General features: G+C 32.1%; 3 protein-coding genes across 4 annotated transcripts; 2 read left to right on the top strand and 1 right to left on the bottom strand.

Moving 5' to 3' along the window:
* Window positions 1–408: 408 nt before the first annotated feature.
* Window positions 409–2,032, bottom strand: LOC106770536 (cysteine protease XCP1-like). Its single transcript, XM_022784819.1, has 2 exons — window positions 2,027–2,032; window positions 409–1,311 (listed from the first exon to the last, which is right to left on the bottom strand). Exons 1-2 carry the CDS (start codon window positions 2,030–2,032, stop codon window positions 787–789), a joined length of 531 nt encoding a protein of 176 aa, XP_022640540.1. The 3' UTR covers window positions 409–786.
* LOC106772644 (cyclin-H1-1) lies at window positions 1,485–7,369 on the top strand. Of its 2 annotated transcripts, none has more exons than XM_014659178.2 (14): window positions 1,485–1,616; window positions 2,595–2,754; window positions 2,946–2,996; window positions 3,398–3,476; window positions 3,645–3,763; window positions 3,845–3,918; window positions 4,380–4,500; window positions 4,584–4,652; window positions 4,845–4,886; window positions 5,829–5,906; window positions 6,396–6,454; window positions 6,619–6,703; window positions 6,834–6,922; window positions 7,028–7,369. In XM_014659178.2, the coding sequence occupies exons 2-14, from the start codon at window positions 2,695–2,697 to the stop codon at window positions 7,107–7,109; spliced, it is 1,008 nt and encodes a 335-aa protein (XP_014514664.1). In that variant the 5' UTR covers window positions 1,485–1,616; window positions 2,595–2,694; the 3' UTR covers window positions 7,110–7,369. The 2 variants fall into 2 exon arrangements, with proteins under 2 accessions (XP_014514664.1, XP_014514663.1); XM_014659177.2 differs by having other exon boundaries at window positions 1,486–1,616; window positions 2,590–2,754.
* Window positions 7,370–11,502: 4,133 nt separating this feature from the next.
* LOC106770535 lies at window positions 11,503–13,803 on the top strand. Its single transcript, XM_014656338.2, has 3 exons — window positions 11,503–11,688; window positions 11,948–12,014; window positions 13,246–13,803. The coding sequence occupies exons 1-3, from the start codon at window positions 11,518–11,520 to the stop codon at window positions 13,467–13,469; spliced, it is 462 nt and encodes a 153-aa protein (XP_014511824.1). The 5' UTR covers window positions 11,503–11,517; the 3' UTR covers window positions 13,470–13,803.
* The last annotated feature ends 1,431 nt before the right edge of the window (window positions 13,804–15,234 follow it).

Below are 15,234 nucleotides of genomic sequence, written 5' to 3'. Positions count from 1 at the left end.
TATATAAAATATTATTTAATAAATAATATGTAAGCATTCATGTAAAAAATACACACTCTTTTAAGTTATAAATTCTATTATTAATAATTTTGGTTTTAATAATTGTGGAATTTAGTTTATTATGTGAATCAAATTTATGAATTATTTAAAAAGTTTGAAAATTAAATAATATCATGGTAAATATTATTTAATATGTGGAATTCTACACAGAACGTATAATTACCTATGTTATATGTTATAAAATAAAAAATCTCACACACACATATATATATATATATATATATATATATATATATATATATATATATATATATATATATATTATCTTATTTTTGTTCTTACTAATTATTTTTTTTAAAGTTAATAATATATTTAGAAATCAATTGGTCCCTAATTTGAATCAATTTGATTCAATCACAGCCTTTTTCTCTCAAATGTACTTAACTTTTTTATTATGTGGACATAGTTGAAACTCTGGAGATGAATTATAATATTTTTAATTGTTAAATATATTAATAAATTAAAATATAATCACGCACATTACAGCACACCATCACTTTGCTCATTTTTTAACATTTTCACGCATCTTTGGAACCCACCATTTTTCTTCCTCACTCTCCTTCTCCATTCCTCAACATCAAACCTTCACCTTTAATACAACTTCTACATTGAGCTCATGGAGTGAATTAGGTACTACTGCCACTAGTTATGGGTACTATTTAATAGTATTATGGATGACGAAAGAGGAATGTTCGACGATTAAGAAGTAAAACTATCTGATAATTTTTAAAAAGGGCGTATAAAGAAGATATGGGGAGTATCGCAGCTTGATTGGTCTTTGACGGGTGTAACGGCGTCACTCTGTCTCCAATCGATCTCAGAAGGAAGGTGTAGAGGATGACGAGGTTGTTGATTTTGAACCCGCTTGAATCGAAGCAGGGAAGGGGAAAATCCAAGGCGTGAGGTTTTGAATTCATGGTGGGTAAGATCGGTGAAAGCGTTGAGGGAGAGAGTGTAGGTGGAATTGTTAACATTGGTGTTCTGGTTGTGTTGGGAGACAAAGGCATGGTTGTCCTCGAAGACGCGGAACGTGTAGCGTTTCTCTTCCTCGGAAGAATAGGTTTTGGCGTGTTCCTTGCACCACCTTTTGAACAGATCGGAGGTGTCGTGGCCGACGATGGCTCCGGCAGCTGGTTTGGTTCGGTGGTGGTTGTGGCACGCGACAGAAGTAAACCCCTCCCTCCCAGGTTTGCGGTTTGGAGAAGAGACTTGAGTCTCAGAGAATGCAAAAGGCTGAAAAATGGCACAACCCTATTTTAATTTTAATAATTTAATATGTTTAATAATTTTTAATTATATTTTCATTTATTAATATATTTAACCATTAAAAATGTTATAATCTTGAATGCTCAGTTTGCCACGTATTAAAAATGTCAACGTCCGTTGAGTGTATGTAACGGAAAGACTACGATTGAATCAAACTCCCTACAGGGACCTCCACACTATTAAACCTAAAAAATATTATTGGTCACAAAAATAGTGTTTCCTTCTTCTCTCACTCTCTCCCAACACCACTGGTCTTGGACACTCTTTCTTCTTCGCTGTCCTTCTGCCATGTAAATCACTTTCCTACTTTCTTCAGTTATATTGTTTAATTTTTTTCAATCTTTATATTTTGAATCTTTCTGCTCCTCTTGTGTTGATTTTGGTTCTATTGGCTGTTATTCTCCAATTTCGACTGTCTTTTGCTTTACCATTTTGGCACTTGTCCCTTTTCGTTTTCTCTTTTCAATGCTAGGGATGCAACCCATATGTCAATTCTCAGAGCTCGCTTGTAAATTAAAGTACTGAATCCCTGTTTAAACCATTTTATTCATTTTGTATTTTTCACCCTACCCAAGTCTGTCACCGCATTGCTTCAACAGTAGGGTTTATCATAAAAATTCATTATTTTCTTTAAAATCTGGCCCATTTCTATTACATATTCATGGATGATAGTAACAGATGATTTATTTTCTTTCTTTACCTGCATCTATATAGGTTTTTCTATATATTTTTTATAAGTATCCATCCAACATATCTTATCCTTAAATTCAAGAAAATTGCTGTATCCCTATAGTAGTGTCTTATCATGTATTATTTTTTCAGACACTGGAAGACTAATAATGTTTACTTCTGATGCCGTGCTACAGTTGCTCATTTATTGTGTATTTTCCTACACTCCTGATACTATGTGGGAGGGCCGGAACAACTGTATTTTGTAATGCATTTTAATACAAAATACTGCAATAATGACTCAATCTCCTCACCTTCTTGCTTAACCCCTATACCTTTTGTTTTAACTTAGTCTTAATACCTTTGTCTTAACTTTCTCCTAATACAATTAAAAATCCCAGAATCAGTTGAAAAGCTTTTTTTCTTATACTTTGATGGCCACAGAGTCCTTCATTGGAGTTGCAGTATGTCATTCTAAAAGAGAGACACATATGGTTGTTTCTTTTATTAGTTTTACTTTTGGTTTTTGGTATTCAACAATACTTACATTAAATTTCCTTTGTTTGATAATGTTAATTTCTAAACACTCTTCAGCACAGACATCTGACTTTATCTCAGCTTGGAGAACTTTCATTGCATGCTCTTTCTTATTTGTGAATCAAACAACAAAAGCACCTCAGTTAGGACTGCTGATTCTTCATGGCTGATTTTATGACCTCTACTCATAGAGTGAAGTGGATTTTTACACCTCAACAGCTGGTACTTTTTGGCTTCTGCCTTTGCTATTCATTTAAAAACAAGATTCACAGTCACATTTGTTACCTCAACAGAGTCTGATATAATTTTTCTGTGGAGTAGGGGGATTTAGGGAAAATAGGAAATTCTATTTTCTGTGATATTATTTGTACAGTTTACTGTATTCATTTTTCTTAAATCTATTTTGGTTTTAGGTTGAGAAATATAAAGCAGCTAATCAGAGAGCCAAACAAATTCTAGAGAAGGTACACAGACTTTTCCCCTGCCTTATAAGTATCTTCATAAATTAATGCAAGTTTTTAGCCAGCAAGATTTAGGACCGTCCTTTTGGGCACTGCTTTTCCCTTATACCTTGTAGACAGAGGTTGGGCTGGTGGGTTTGAATACACCACCTGACATTTATTCAAGAAATTCTTGTCACATGGGAGCATATGTTATAAATTTGATGATAAAACTTGCTTGAATAAGTTAGTTGAAGAGCTTATTTGGATATGGTACCCTGAGAAATTTATTGAAATAACCTTAAAAGAGCCTTTGGGAGTGATAAATTTAAATGAGCTCCACAAAAATGACTGTTTTTGATATTTCATGGTATCTTTTGAAAGTTCGTTATTTGGCTGATGATGGCTATTAATTTTTAAACAAGTATGGTGCAACTCTAATGGAAGTAGATGTTGATGGATCATTGTCATATCCTGAAGCCCAGATGACTGCAAAAGACAGTGGTAATGTTTTTTCTACAAACTTGATTCATTTTTCTCTCAATATGTAGACAGTAATTCCTCTTTTAATTTTCTAATTGTTTCAAAGTATTTCATTACGATTTTGTTCCCCCTGATTGTCTATGTGAATTTCTAGTTTTTACGATTCACAAGGGTTGTATTTTATGTTAGGTGAGAAGCATTCTCGGACAAAACCTCTTAGTATTGAAGAAGAACAATGCATACGGGTATTTTATGAAAACAAGCTACAAGAAGTATGTAACAACTTCCGCTTCCCTCATAAGATCCAGGTATGCAAGCCTGTGGAACGAGTTGATTAGGGAAACAATGTTTTCTATTATAATTCTTTTTGATTAGTTTGTAATATACAGGCAACAGCCCTTATCTATTTTAAAAGATTCTATCTACAATGGTCGGTGATGGAACATCAACCAAAACATATTATGTAAGATTTGCTTTCAGACTTATGAGGACCTCTAATCTAAGGATGAAGGATGCATCACACTTGTATTTTCGACCATATTAAATCGGAATTTAAATTGATAATTATAGGGAATTCGTTACTTTGTTTATTTGTTGATATTGGTAGGGTGATTGCACCTGGTGCGCTGCTTACTTTCTATGGATTAGGCATTAGTTTTTTCTTTTGATTATCCTTTTGATCTAATTCCTTATTTTTTTTATGGTTTGGTTTGAGAGATTACCTGTTTAGTTGTCATAAGTTTGTTGGATTTGTATGATTATTTATATATTTTTCTTTTCAATCTTTCTTTTTTACTTGTTAGCTTCTCACTATATCAGATTGAATTTTTCTCAGGTTGACCTGCATATATTTATATATTTTTCTTTTCGATCTTTCTTTTTTACTTGTTAGCTTCTCACTATATCAGATTGAATTTTTCTCAGGTTGACCTGCATATATGCTGCTTGTAAGATAGAAGAAAATCATGTGTCGGCTGAAGAGCTTGGTAAGGGGATCTCACAGGATCATCAAATGATTCTCAATAATGAGATGATAGTTTATCAGGCATGGACGACCCCAAATAAGAAAATGATCTATTTTTATTTTTTGTTTTTGTTCATCTATGACATGAAACCCTTGTTTTGCAGAGTTTGGAATTTGATCTAATTGTGTATGCACCATATCGCTCGGTTGAAGGTTTTATAATTGATATGGAGGTTGGTCTGGTTGGCACGAGTGGACCTTTTTAAAATGTTAATTTTATTAAATTATTTCTGCATCTCACAAAGTCAAGAAATATGACACTTTCTCTATTTTTCTGGCTTAGTAATTTCTTGACTTGGCTGATATAAACTGTGTTTTTTTAGTGATTTTTTTATGCTAAAAGTTTTATCTATTGGCATAGGCAGGAATTTTGCAATAGTGGTGATGATCAGCTTCAAATGCTTAAGGTAACTTATATTCCTATTGCCCAACGAAATTGGTTGATATCTTCCCGAGCCCATTGTTGTTGTGACTGTGAGCAAATGGAACTCTTTTTTCTTTTTATTTGTAGTCTGTGTCTTGTAACATTTCCTCCCTCCCACCCCAAATTTATGTGACAATTGGTGGTTATTGGGCTGTATGTTACTATCCTTTTCATAAAAATAACTTTTTTTACTTAATCACTGCTAAAAGTTTTGCGCGCATTTATTTAAACCTTTCAATATATTAGAAGATGAAAAAAAACTCTATAATTTGGTAGAAATTAGTAGGTATTTTGAATAGCTTCTTAGTAAAAACAGTTTATTTTTAGAAGTGTCTTTTATAATTGTAAACAAACATAGTTTTATTTATTTTTCTAAAAATTCTCTAAAATTTGATCACTAGATTATTTTGTACCAGAATCATTTTTTTTTTATCTGTAACAGACCTACTCAATCATTTCGTTTCTTTGACTAAAGCTTATTCTAAAACATAATCAATTTAAATAATTTATGTTGGGCACTGTACATCTTGCTGTTGAAAATGGTCTTTATCTATCTTTTCCGCTCTTGAAATATAAGTATTGCTCTATTTTTTAATTGGCATTTTTCAAAATATTGAGCACTGTAAAGAACTAAAAAAAAAAGGTATTGAGGCAATTTCTTTCTATACACTGGGCCATATCAAATGAAAAGTGTGAAGAGGTCCACATGAGCCATTCTCACATCTGATTTTTTCGTGATGAACTTCTAACATATGTGTAGTGATGGGTTCCTTTATTCTCTTGTCTTATGGAGCAATGTTTTGTTTGTAACCGATGTTTTGTACATGTTTAACCATTGTTCTTCCCTAGGTATAAAAACTTCATGCATCCTCTTTATTTGGACATGTTCACTGACATTTGATAATTTTTGGTTGATGTTATACAGACTTTGCAAGATACAGCAAGGTTGGAAGTTGATAAAATGATGCTTACAGATGCACCACTTTTATTTCCTCCTGGGCAGGTATTCTGAAAAAATCTATCTATTTAGCTATCTATTAGATAGTTGATAGATAAATAGAGCAATGTTTTTGTTTAACAGCAGCCACAACACAAATTTCCCTGGCTCTTTCTTGCCTTTATCAACTATTTAAAATAAAGAATTACATGTTTTGTAATTACAGTTTATGCGCCAAAATCAAGTAATCATGTCACAAATCACAACCCAGTCTTATGAACTAAATTTAAGAAAGAGTAGTCAACCAGTAATCACTTCACGTAAATCAATTAACCATTGTCATTATTTTTTAATTTCAGTTGATTGTTTCAAAATTTGAAATATGTTGCCAGGTTTTCCATATCATCAGAAAAACAGTAACCTAAGCTATACCTCTGAATTACTGATTTGCAGCTAAACATTTTCTAGTCAATCTAGACTCAATGTTCTACTTTAGCTGTGTGTTAAACCATTTTACATCAAAATCTAACCTTCCTGTTTGTGTCTTACATGAAGTTGGCCTTGGCTGCTCTGGGTAACTCAAATGCACTGCACAATGTCATTGACTTTGATAGGTACTTATAATTGCTTCATATGTTTATTTGCGATAATCTATTCTGAACCTTCCCCCTGTTCTTTTCCCTTTTGTTTATCTGTTACAAAATCATGTAACAAAAATGGCCTGCCTGAGATGTGTTATTGTAGTATATATTCACTCTATCCCGGCACTTAATTGCAGTTATCTTGGGAGCATTTTTCAAGGTCAGAATTCCATGCATACAATGGCCGAGCTTGCTGAATCACTGCATGCAATTGACTCCTGTGTAATTGTTTCTCATTCTGATATTTGTCATTAAACTCAACAACTGATGTCAAATTCCCGAATCAATATTTTGTATTGGGCAGGAATCGTGGTTTTCTTCTGTTTTAAGTGTGGACCATTGTGGTATGCAGGTTAAAAAATACAAAATTCCTTCTGAGAAGGAATTGAAGCATATCAACCGAAAACTGAAGTCTTGTTGGGGTCATAGCTCTCATGACGAGTACTTCCTTCAACCTTATATTGAATTACATGCCGGTCCTAAATATCTACCTAAAAGAAAAAACCTGTTGTACTGTATAATTAATAACTTTGGCTTTTTTTACAGGGGCAAGAAGCGGGAGAAGAAATCAAAGCACAAGTCCAAAAGGAGCTCAAACGAGGCACAAAATATGGCATCTCTTGCCTAGCATTATAATAATTTCAAATGGGTGGGAATTTTTAAGTTTCTTTTTGCGTTTGAAGGATGCAAAGAACATCTGAGGGCAAGGAGCCTTTTGAAAACACCTGCCTGCTTACCAGTGAGTCTAATTTTGTTGCTTCACTGAATGCCCCGCAATTGACATTTATATTTTGTCGTTGACATTTTACTCGGAAACGATAAACAAATATTTCTGTCGAAGTACACATATTTTCATTTATGCTAAAAGCTATTAATTATGGTACCCTATGTCTTGTATCTTTCTTCCCTGATGAACTACAGTATAGTCTTTACTGTTTACATGGCCCCTCCCCCCAACTCCTCTATTCTTAACGATGGATATTATAGTGTTTGTGAATAATTTATAACAATTGTTTTTATTTGATCAAAAGTTAAAATTTGTGATTGATTAATCGATTTACATTGCTCGTTTAGTCCCTCATTCCTACAATTTTGAAAACCCTTGTATGTCTATTCTCTTGTCTTTAATTTGTTTTAGTTCTATAAACTGTCCATTAAATCTTACAATTATATGAATGTTTCTTATTTTCAAATTAAATATGCTTTATATTATAATGAAGTCACTGTATCTTCAAATTCAAGAGCGTTTTCCAATTTACAAATATATGAATCCCATTCCGAAAGTTTTCAGTTTCAAAATTAGTTTCTGGAATTATTCGATACATTTCTATATCTGGCACATATATCTGGAATTATTTATTTGACAATAAAAGGAAAAACATGAAAAATTAAATAAAATAGCATGTTCCAATTATGAGTAAAAAGTAAAATAGAAATAAAATAGTCATATAAAAATAATTTTTTTAAGAAAAAAGAGAGTAAAAGGTAAAATAAAATAGTGTCAAATGTAAAAAGTTTATGTATTAAATTATCATTTTTCGCTTAATTAATTATGAGTGTAATTTATTTCAGCACCAGGACTTTCTTCCTGGGCATTTTCATAGGTGTTGTGAAAATCTAAATTATCTATCTATAGGTTGTAATTATTTTGAATGGAGTAATTTGAAAAAATATTGTTAAATGTACAATTTAAAATTAAAAAATGTATTTAAATTTTATAATCGAGAATTGAAAACTTAAGGATCTAAAAAATTCTCGAGTTTAGTGGAATCCACGTGTCAAGATAGAGAGGGTGAAATTTAGAAAGTGGAAAACATGTGGCGGCATGGGATTCAACCGTTCGATTTTGGAGGTAGTATAAAAGTTGAGATTTTAAAATCTGACATCATTTTTCTCTACATGCTATCTTCTTTTCCAAAACTTTAGAACTCCATTTTTCTCCTCCTTCTCTCTAGAATCCTTCAACTTCTCTCTATAAGTTCTAACATTTTTCTTCCTCCGATCACAAAACAACCACTGTCTAGGCATTCTTGGGATCAAGCTCTTTCAGTTTCACCGTTGGATTTTTGTTTGGAGCGGGTAAGTTCAAAACCTCTCCTTCCTTGAAGTTTCCTCGTTCAGACGCATGCAAGCACCATTTGGCTTGCATGTGTTCATCAATTCCTCTTCTGATAACAATTTTGTGTATTTGATTCTATGGTGGATGCTTTTCACCGATCAGTTGTTTGGTTGGAAGCCATGGAAGTAGTTGCGATGAAAGCTTAGAAGTTAGCTGGATTTAGAGGTAAGAGAAGCTTGTAATTTAATTATGAATCTGTATTATGAATGGTTGTATGCTTGAATGATGACATGTTGATGATTTGGTTGATATTGGAATGTCACATGTTTGATTGTATGCTTTAATGTTTGATAAATTGTCATGAAAACTGGATAAGAATAGGGTTGAGTCCTATCTCTACAATATCCTGAAATTGTCGTCGAAAGTCATTCTTGACCGTTCGGTTTTCTCCTAATGTATTCGGTCTTGACTGGATTCTCTTTCTTTAGAGGATTTCAGTGAACGACCGATCGGTCTTCTATTGGTTAACTATGAACGTTCAGTATCTAAGACTCTAGTGGTTTTCTTACTAGTCAGTTTAATCCAAAACATCCAAAATAAGTTAAGTCAGTTATTGTGAGTTTTACACATATATACTGTCCGCAAAGAGTGGTTGGTCTTGTACTGACACTTGGTTTCTCAAAGAGCGCTCGGTATTAGACCGACACTCAGATTCTCGTAATGAGTGTTCGGTCATGTACTGACGCTCGGTCATACAAAGAGTGGTCGGTCTTGTACTGGCACTCGGCTCATTAAAGAGTGTTTTAGTCACGTACTAACACTCGATCCCTTGAAGAGCGTTAGGTCTATGCTAACGCTTGGTCTTTGAAGAGAATTTCATCTTATTATTAAGTGTTCGGCCTAAGCTCTAAATGCTCAGCCAAAGCTCCAAGTGTTCGGCCTTAGCTCTAAGTGTTCGGCCAAAGCTCCAAAGTGTTCGGCCTAAGCTTTAGGCGTTCGGTTAAAACTATAGTAGTATGGTTAAGTTCTTATTTTGATTCAAGGTTATGTGTTTTTAGTTTTAGATGGTATTCGGCTCAAATTAGAGCCAACATGTTACTTGACCGTTCGGTCCTATTCATATTTTACGGTGTTAGTGTCTCTAATTCTTGTTCTTGATTTAAATTGTTTATACATGATTCTGTTTGAGTGTTTAGGTACATGAATAAGATGATAATTATTATGGAGTAAATCATATGGTTGTGAAAGAGAATTCCAAGGAGGAATATCTCATGATAGGTGGTGGTTGGTAAAGTATGAACCTGGTCAGACTCTGGTTCGTCTTATCCTGATATTCTGTGATTACTCCTCCTCATATAGAAGAGGGTAATTCATGCGTGGGAATGGCAAGAGGTTCGTGACCATAAGACCAGATGGATCGTTTTAGGACTAACCTCGGGTGGCAGCTGTTGAGTGTATCCCAGTTACTACACCACGCCGGGTGCAAAAAGCGACGAGCTACATGGTTCATACAATATGAATGATTGATATTGATTGGAAAAGTATGAATATCGTTAGCTTTGTATTGGCGTCCATCCTGACATTCTAATGCTCACTGAGAAGGGTGAAGCATGTGGTGAGAATAGCAGAAGGCTCTAGCCTGGGCGGTATGTACAACCTTTGACCTAAGGTGTTTTAACGGGCTAACCTTGTGTGGCAAGGTCAAGGGTTTTCCATGCTGCAGTAATACTGATGGTTTATTCCAGGTTACCACCCATGAGTGCAAGAACGACCATAATTACATATTCATACTGTCCGGACAGAGTCAAGTGGTCGATTATTATTATATGTTTGTACTTTTTGTCAATGCATGAAATACTATGATGATGATTGTTTACTGGATAGGTTTGTTTTACTCATTCTTACTTTTGTTTATTTGATATGTTTGTTTGGATTAATTAAAATTACATAAGCTTACCCTTATTTTCCTGTCTTGTCCATCATATTTCGTCTGGTTCTCTTCACTATGATGATCATCCTATGGATGTGAGCAAAAGACGATGTTGATACTTTGGAAGAAGCGCTGGAGCGTGCGGATGCCGAAGTAAGGGTAGGACCGCCTAATCATTAGGATGTTTTACTATATATAGAAACCGTTCGGTCATTATAATCTTTTCAATGACCATTCGGTATAAGCTACCTTTTGTATAACCGTTCGGTGTGAATAATGAATTTGTATAAAACTCTCTGTGTTGTTACAGTTTTAATTCTAAGTATATTTTATATACTTCTAATTCCGTGCATTGAAACTATTATATTATTATTGATAACTCCTTAAAATAAATATAGTTTTAAGACTATATTTATTAGGATGTTAAAAAACTGTATTTCAAATTTGTATAATTCAATATTCAAAAACATTTTAACTTATACAATTTAAAAATATTTTTAAATAATACAATTTAAAATAGAAAAATGCATTTTCGATTTGGAATACATTTTCAGAATACATTTTAAATATCTGAAATATATTTATTTCAGATATATTTTAAATTTTAAATTTTAAATTTTAAATATATTTAAAATTTAAATATATTCTGAAATATATTTAAAATTTAAAATAGATATATTCTGAAATATATGTAACGTAGAAATATATTTTAAATTTTAAAATCCAAAAATCTAAAATAATTTTCAGATTTAAAAATACATTTTGAATTATGTAATTTAAATATCTGAAATACATTTTCAGATTTAGATATTTATAAAATTATATAATCTGAGATATATATTTTAGATTTTAGGACTAAAAATATATTTAAAATTTACATCTTTTAACACGTCAAGGAGACTTACGAAGAAAGCAAATTACGCTTCACTAAAACTCAGTGTGAGTTTATAGATTTTAATGAAGGGTAATTTGGAGATGAAGAGTTTTATTGGGATAGAAAGAAAAAAATGGAGGTGCAGAAAGAAAAAACTACTAGCGGTATCTAGCATGCCAAGCCTATATGTCCATGGGCCTAATCATAATGGATGGTTCTCTCTTGAGCAAATGTTAGATGGCGAAGGTTCCCGCAGGTCCGAATTGGAAGCCTTGAAAATAAAAATGGCGTGCTTAGCCTCCTCCACCTTCACCCTTCCTTTCTGCGCTTCATCCCTCAACAAGGCAATTCTTCACCTTTTTCTCTTTCCATATAACATAAAATGACTTGTCGGTGTACTGATGCTAATTAAATCTCAAAATGGACGAACAGTTCAATTTCTAATTCTGTATTTTTGTGTATAAAATTGACAATTCTACTTGCACGACAACTCTATGCTGCGCAACTTGCTTTGTTTCTGTGATCATGTATTTTCTAATTATCTTCTCTCTTTGTATATTCACGTTGAATGAAATGTGGTTACTTTTGATGATTTACTATCAGGGTGTGCATCAACATCAACTAAATTTTGCTCTGGATAGAATTCTAAGCAAAGCAGCAATTCGTACAGGTTTTTCTTTTCTACCTCTCACTTATTAACCGTGTGTTTCTCCGTTAATAGCTTGATCGATGGAACTGTTCACTATATTTTACTTTATAATGTTTGATAACTTTGGTAGTTTGATTTTAATTCTTTGCACACCAGAGTTTGGGGATGGGGTCTTCCTTCTTCGCTGTGTAATTTCAGTATTCTCATGGTCGCTTAGTAGTTTTTTTTTTTTTTTTTTTTCTATTAGTTTTTAATTTATTGCCTTAAACTCACTGTCAGGATCTTTCAGTAGTTGGCAGAATGAGAAATTGTAATGTTTCATTAATAATTATTAAATATGTCTGCTTTAAACTTGTAAAGTATGCAATCTTTTGGTTGAGTCTTGCTCTATGTAGTATGGATACTGACACTAATACAAAAATATACAAAAATGAATCTAATCCATCTATCTTATTGGAAGTGAAATGTTCGCTTTTGTGGTGGAATTATTACAGCCATTTGATGGTTAGGTTGGATTAGAGTTTTGAATCTGCATCTTAGTCACTACTTTTAGTTGTGAACCGAAAACAAATGTCTGGAAGGTATTATAAATTTCCAGTTTGTGAAGGTGGATCATCGGTGAGGAAGAAGATTTGTAAAATAAGAGGGTAAAAAGAAAAGCCAAATTTTGTGAATTAAAAGGGGACCTATCTCATTCTCCCATTCTTCCTCACTCATTAAAGGCGAAGTAATGGACAAACAGACATCTTCCAAGCAGCATTCCGGTACATAATTTTGTCTATTTTTTTTTTTTTTTGGATTTTTATTTGTATAGTAAAAGTGATCATGTCATGTCTTGGCTTCCTTGGACAGAAATTTATTTCAGAATTCATAGTTATCATGGGTCCATTCTTGGCGAGGTTAATTTGCTCTTCTAGGTCTATGTTGTCCTCTGCCACCCCCATCCATAGGATTTTATTTGTTTATCAGAAACGTCCATGGCTAGATGCTGTGATGAACATGAGAAATTAGAAAGCAAAATTGGAATCTGAATAATTTATGATGTTGGGAGAATGTTAGCCATACTATATACACCCACATAACCATGGGTGTTTGTCATACATACCTGTGATAGCTTCAACTTCAACTTAGAATACAAACATAACCAACTTTTGGAAGTTATATGATAATTGTTTTGAGAGTGTTTTTGAATAATTTTATAATGTTTGTGTTCTCAAATATTCATTTTAATCTGACATTATATACTATGCAGCTCAAAAAATTGTTCGATCTAGCAGTTCGAATAAACTTACACTATCCTTGAAAGGAAGCTGTCTTCGCTGCTTGATGTCATGCACAAGATTTCTACATGAAACTTATTCATATAATTTGGGTGTAGGTTATTGTACTGAAATAGTTATATCTGGATATTGGGTGGGACCTGATGCTGATGATGGGTGGGGATTTGTGGAAGCTGTAATTAATCAAATGAATTGATCCATTTTTTTTACTTCTTTTAGATAAGGGTTGATTTTGCTTCATTTTTATCAAATATGTTAGTGGCAGTTCTGCTCTTGGTAAGCTGAGTACAGGCTCCGTAAATTAACCAATTATTTGGGAAATTATGAGTATCATGTACAAAAGAATACTGGAGGGATAATATCTAATTATTGGTGCAGTCAATGAAGGCTTGATGGATAGGTTTCAGTGTGCATGTTTGAGTTGTTAATTACTTTTTGTTTCTTTTTCGAAGCTGTAGTTGACTATGACTGAACTTAAAAGGCTGCTGAAGTTTGTCTGAACTTAAATCTAGTATTATTCTTTACTCTCAGTATCAATGCCTCTTCAGTGAATTTGAATTGATCTGAATTATCGTACAAGTCTCTTGTATAAATGAAACATTCATTTATGGGAGTGATTACTGTAACGTGGAATGTCAAGTAGTTCTTACCGAACAGAATTGGACAAGATTGTTCAAGCAGTTCGTGGATCTGGATGCAAAAAAGCAGAGTGTGCAATTGAGGAATAGAAACATTATAACAGTGGAAGGTGATAAAATATCTCCGAGCTCTTAGTTTTTTATTTTTCAAATACTTGTTTGGGAAACAAAGTTTTGAAACTAATTAGATTTTAAATGAAAATTTAATTAATTCTTTTGTTGATACATGAGATAAATCAGTCAAAAGAAAAATAAACCTTGCAAACAAAATTACATTATCCGAAGTTGCTGCCTCAAAGATGGCATTCCAGTTCAAGTTTTAGAAGAAAATAAATACATATATTTCCTTCCCTCAAGGTGCAAACGAATTCCAGCTACTAATTCTTCATTGAGGCTACAGGAGAAGCATGTCTATGAATAGTTTGAAATTGCTCAAGAAAAAAAAAATAAAAACTGAGAAATTGATTTGGTTTCTAGTACATATTTTGTAGAAAAATGATATTTTCACATCTATAAATTTTTTACATTTATTTAATACTATTCTTTTTTACTTTTTATCTTTCTTTCTTAAAGAAAATATAAAAATTTATTATTTTATGATCATTTTATCTTTTATATTATGTGTTAAATGAACATAAAAATGGATTACCTACCTTTAGTCTATTTTATAACCTACAAGCAAGGAAGATTTATAAAACATATGAAATTTTGATGAAGTAATTTCCTGTGCTGGTTAAGATAATTCTTTTAATAACTTTTAAGTAAGCTATTTATATTAATATTTCTAAATAATTTTTCTAAATGAAATTTATATTTGACAATATATTTCGTCTTAAAACAAAATTCTAATTATAATGTCCACTTATATTTTCGGGACAATTTATTTAAGATTTTTATGTTATTGATTGTGTTAATCTTTTATGGATTATTGATTTAGTGTTACAATTGTTTATTATTGTTTGAATTACTTATTTTTATTTTAATAAAATATTAATTTGTTTTACTAAGAAATGAAAAATATTTTAAATTATGATGAAATTTTTACATAAAATAACTTGAAATTTAATTTATATAATTTTTTGAATTATAAAATAGTTAAAAATATAAATTTATTAAGAGGAGTTTTTATAAAAGGAGAACACTAGAGTATTCTAATAATAAAAGGTTATATAGATTTCTAATAATTGAAATTTATTTTTTATAAAATCATCATCTCTCAATAAACTATTTTTCTAGAGTTTTATGTTTTTTTATAAGTTTATGATCTTCTTACATATCTGTTTGACAACCAGAAACCATCTTTATGATCAAAGTGTTGAGTTC

Source organism: Vigna radiata, chromosome 8, assembly GCF_000741045.1.
Source record: "Vigna radiata var. radiata cultivar VC1973A chromosome 8, Vradiata_ver6, whole genome shotgun sequence".
Lineage (NCBI taxonomy): Eukaryota > Viridiplantae > Streptophyta > Magnoliopsida > Fabales > Fabaceae > Vigna > Vigna radiata.
Note: the sequence above shows the minus strand (reverse complement) of the source record. Positions and strands in the feature narration are given on the sequence as shown.

Bases quoted from the DNA above. Each gene is read 5' to 3' on its own strand.
- LOC106772644 (XM_014659178.2), top strand. From the start codon at position 2,695: ATGGCTGATTTTATGACCTCTACTCATAGAGTGAAGTGGATTTTTACA. The intron at 2,755-2,945 runs GTACTTTTTGGC...TTTTGGTTTTAG, and splicing joins TTTTTACACCTCAACAGCTG to GTTGAGAAATATAAAGCAGC. The intron at 4,887-5,828 runs GTAACTTATATT...GATGTTATACAG, and splicing joins ATCAGCTTCAAATGCTTAAG to ACTTTGCAAGATACAGCAAG.
- LOC106770535 (XM_014656338.2), top strand. From the start codon at position 11,518: ATGCCAAGCCTATATGTCCATGGGCCTAATCATAATGGATGGTTCTCT. The intron at 11,689-11,947 runs GCAATTCTTCAC...ATTTACTATCAG, and splicing joins GCGCTTCATCCCTCAACAAG to GGTGTGCATCAACATCAACT. The intron at 12,015-13,245 runs GTTTTTCTTTTC...TATACTATGCAG, and splicing joins CAAAGCAGCAATTCGTACAG to CTCAAAAAATTGTTCGATCT.